The sequence below is a fragment of the Cornus florida genome, unplaced genomic scaffold, assembly GCF_030987335.1.
Source record: "Cornus florida cultivar Cherokee Brave unplaced genomic scaffold, ASM3098733v1 CherokeeBrave_3.0.0_Hap2_Chr08, whole genome shotgun sequence".
Taxonomy (NCBI): domain Eukaryota; kingdom Viridiplantae; phylum Streptophyta; class Magnoliopsida; order Cornales; family Cornaceae; genus Cornus; species Cornus florida.
The window spans coordinates 35,321,891-35,324,186 of NW_026775578.1; the positions used below are offsets into that span (position 1 = coordinate 35,321,891).

The 2,296-nt window shown below is 34.2% G+C and overlaps 1 protein-coding gene across 1 annotated transcript; it reads left to right on the forward strand.

Annotated features, from left to right (window-relative positions):
* Positions 1-932: 932 nt before the first annotated feature.
* LOC132268592 (two-component response regulator 24-like) lies at positions 933-2,034 on the forward strand. Its single transcript, XM_059769421.1, has 2 exons — positions 933-1,606; positions 1,777-2,034. Exons 1-2 carry the CDS (start codon positions 1,355-1,357, stop codon positions 1,951-1,953), a joined length of 429 nt encoding a protein of 142 aa, XP_059625404.1. The 5' UTR covers positions 933-1,354; the 3' UTR covers positions 1,954-2,034.
* The last annotated feature ends 262 nt before the right edge of the window (positions 2,035-2,296 follow it).

Here is a 2,296-nt window from a genome sequence, read left to right on the forward strand (position 1 = left end):
GTACTATATCATATCTTTGAAAATTTGATAAATCTAATTTATTTATTTTTTTAAAATCGAAATCCAATTCTTGGTTCGATACCCTGAATGAATGTAACAGAACATTGTGTACACAGGTACACAGTTGTACCTATTGAAAATGAATGAGTCCCCTTGGAAGAAACACACATATTCTTACTTTGTCAATATATGAAAAACCTTTTACCATTATCACTCCATGCTTAAAATCTATGTCCTAGTTGTGTTTTAATTTGCATGGCAACATGTTGCTATCAAAATCTCTTTTAAGATGTCAAAATCTACGAACTAGATTTTATATATCTTCTCATATCCCAAACAAGTTATAGCATTAATGGCATTATCACAACTTTTAAAAAAGCTAGATATGCTGAATTTTCCAGTTTACAAACATTCAATCTTAACAAGGCAATATATCAAGTTGCCAGATTTTGTCTTCAACCTTTTTACAAACCATCTTTCCCACCATTTTCAACTTTAAAATCACCCAAATCCAAATGACCCAGCTGTTAATTTTGTATCTTACCATCGGTGCGGAAATCTCAATACCGGATAATCTTTTCCCTTCATTTCTCCTGTGGGCTTGCTCTCTTAATTACACGAGGAAAGAGTTGCATTCTGCAGATTATACATATACATATTCATGTATGTGTATATATAATCTTTGGTGTGGAAGACAGTGATAACACAGAAGGTTTCAAGCTAGCTTCCATAGTAGTGCTTTAGGCTTGTAGCAGAAAGGTACTTCAAATATCCTTTTGACTATTGTACTGCTGTCAAATATAATTTACTTTTACTCTGCAATTGTGATTTACTTCTATTTAGTTTTCACTAGTTTGATTCCCAATATAGTAAAATGATATTTTTCAAGCCTGTATTTGATTACAGAAGTGTACAAAAAGTAGAGATGAATTCAACAAGCTTATTGTTTGTATGAGAGAAGCAATGCATATAACACACATGGGCTGATATGTAGGCACCAAAGTTCTTTTCCTGCATTTTTTTCATGGTTTTGCAATTTTTTTTTTTTTTTTTTTTTTTTTTTGCACAATGAAAACCATTGTGCCTTCACAAGTTCAAAACTAGAAACAGTTTCTCAGCATGCGAAGGCAAGGCCGCATACATTTGATCCTCACCAGACCCTACAATAGCTGGAACCACAGGGCTACCCTCCCTCTTTTTTTGTGATATTTTTTTTTTTTCCAACTAGATTTGGTTATATGTTAATTTCATATACAATGTTTGCTTACATTGAGCTCAGTTGTTTACTACTACAACCTTTTAGAGAACATAATTGATTCTTTTATGCCTAGACTGAATATCAGGGACCTGAAAGATGGTGTTTGGAAAGGGTGGTTCTAGCTCAAGGAGCACGAAAACCATTGATGGTTCCAATAGAAGATTCTCCGCGCTCATCGTGGATGATGACCCAATCATTCGAAGAATACACACTGCGCTTTTAAATAAACATGGATTCGAAACTCAACTTGCAGAAAATGGAAGAGAAGCTCTTGATCTATTTCGCGCCGGGGCATCCTTTGATCTAGTCCTCATGGACAGGGATATGCCAGTCATGGATGGACCTCAGGTACTAACATTTTCAACTTACGCTATTTCTACAATTCTTTTGCTTCAATTACTCAATAATTTCAACTGTATTTAGTTTTGTACATGTTTTCTCTATCATTTTTCTCTAAAACCTAACACTCAAAATCAAATTTTTTTTTTTTTTTTTTTTTTTTTTCATTTCACTTATAGGCAACAAGGGAGTTGAGGGCCATGGGTGTCACTAGCATGATTGTGGGAGTAACTACGCGCGCTCGAGACTCTGAAAAGCAAGCATTTCTTGGAGCTGGTTTGAATGAATTGCATGAAAAGCCATTGAATGCTGCTAAGGTTAACACCCTCTTGCATGAGCTCAGCAGAAACTATTAGTTTGGAGAAGTCAAAACAGAGAAACAAACCATCCATTATGTGATACTACAAGTCATGACCATTGTACTTCATGTTCGTAATTCCCTTTCTATGAATTAGTTGTTGTTGTTAACATATAAACTCCATAGGCCTAGTGTAAGTTTGGCTACAAACAAATTTACCTAAGAAAGTACCTTTTTTGCTACTATGTTCTCCCTTGTTAACAACCTAGAAAAGACACCCTTTAATAAATGATCTTTCTTTTGTGCTTGCAAATTAATAAATGATCTGTCTCTTGTGATTTCATATGAATATATAGATGATCTTTCTTTTGTGATTACTTCTAACTTCTTAACAAAGAGAC

Bases quoted from the DNA above. Each gene is read 5' to 3' on its own strand.
- LOC132268592 (XM_059769421.1), top strand. From the start codon at position 1,355: ATGGTGTTTGGAAAGGGTGGTTCTAGCTCAAGGAGCACGAAAACCATT. The intron at 1,607-1,776 runs GTACTAACATTT...TTTCACTTATAG, and splicing joins CAGTCATGGATGGACCTCAG to GCAACAAGGGAGTTGAGGGC.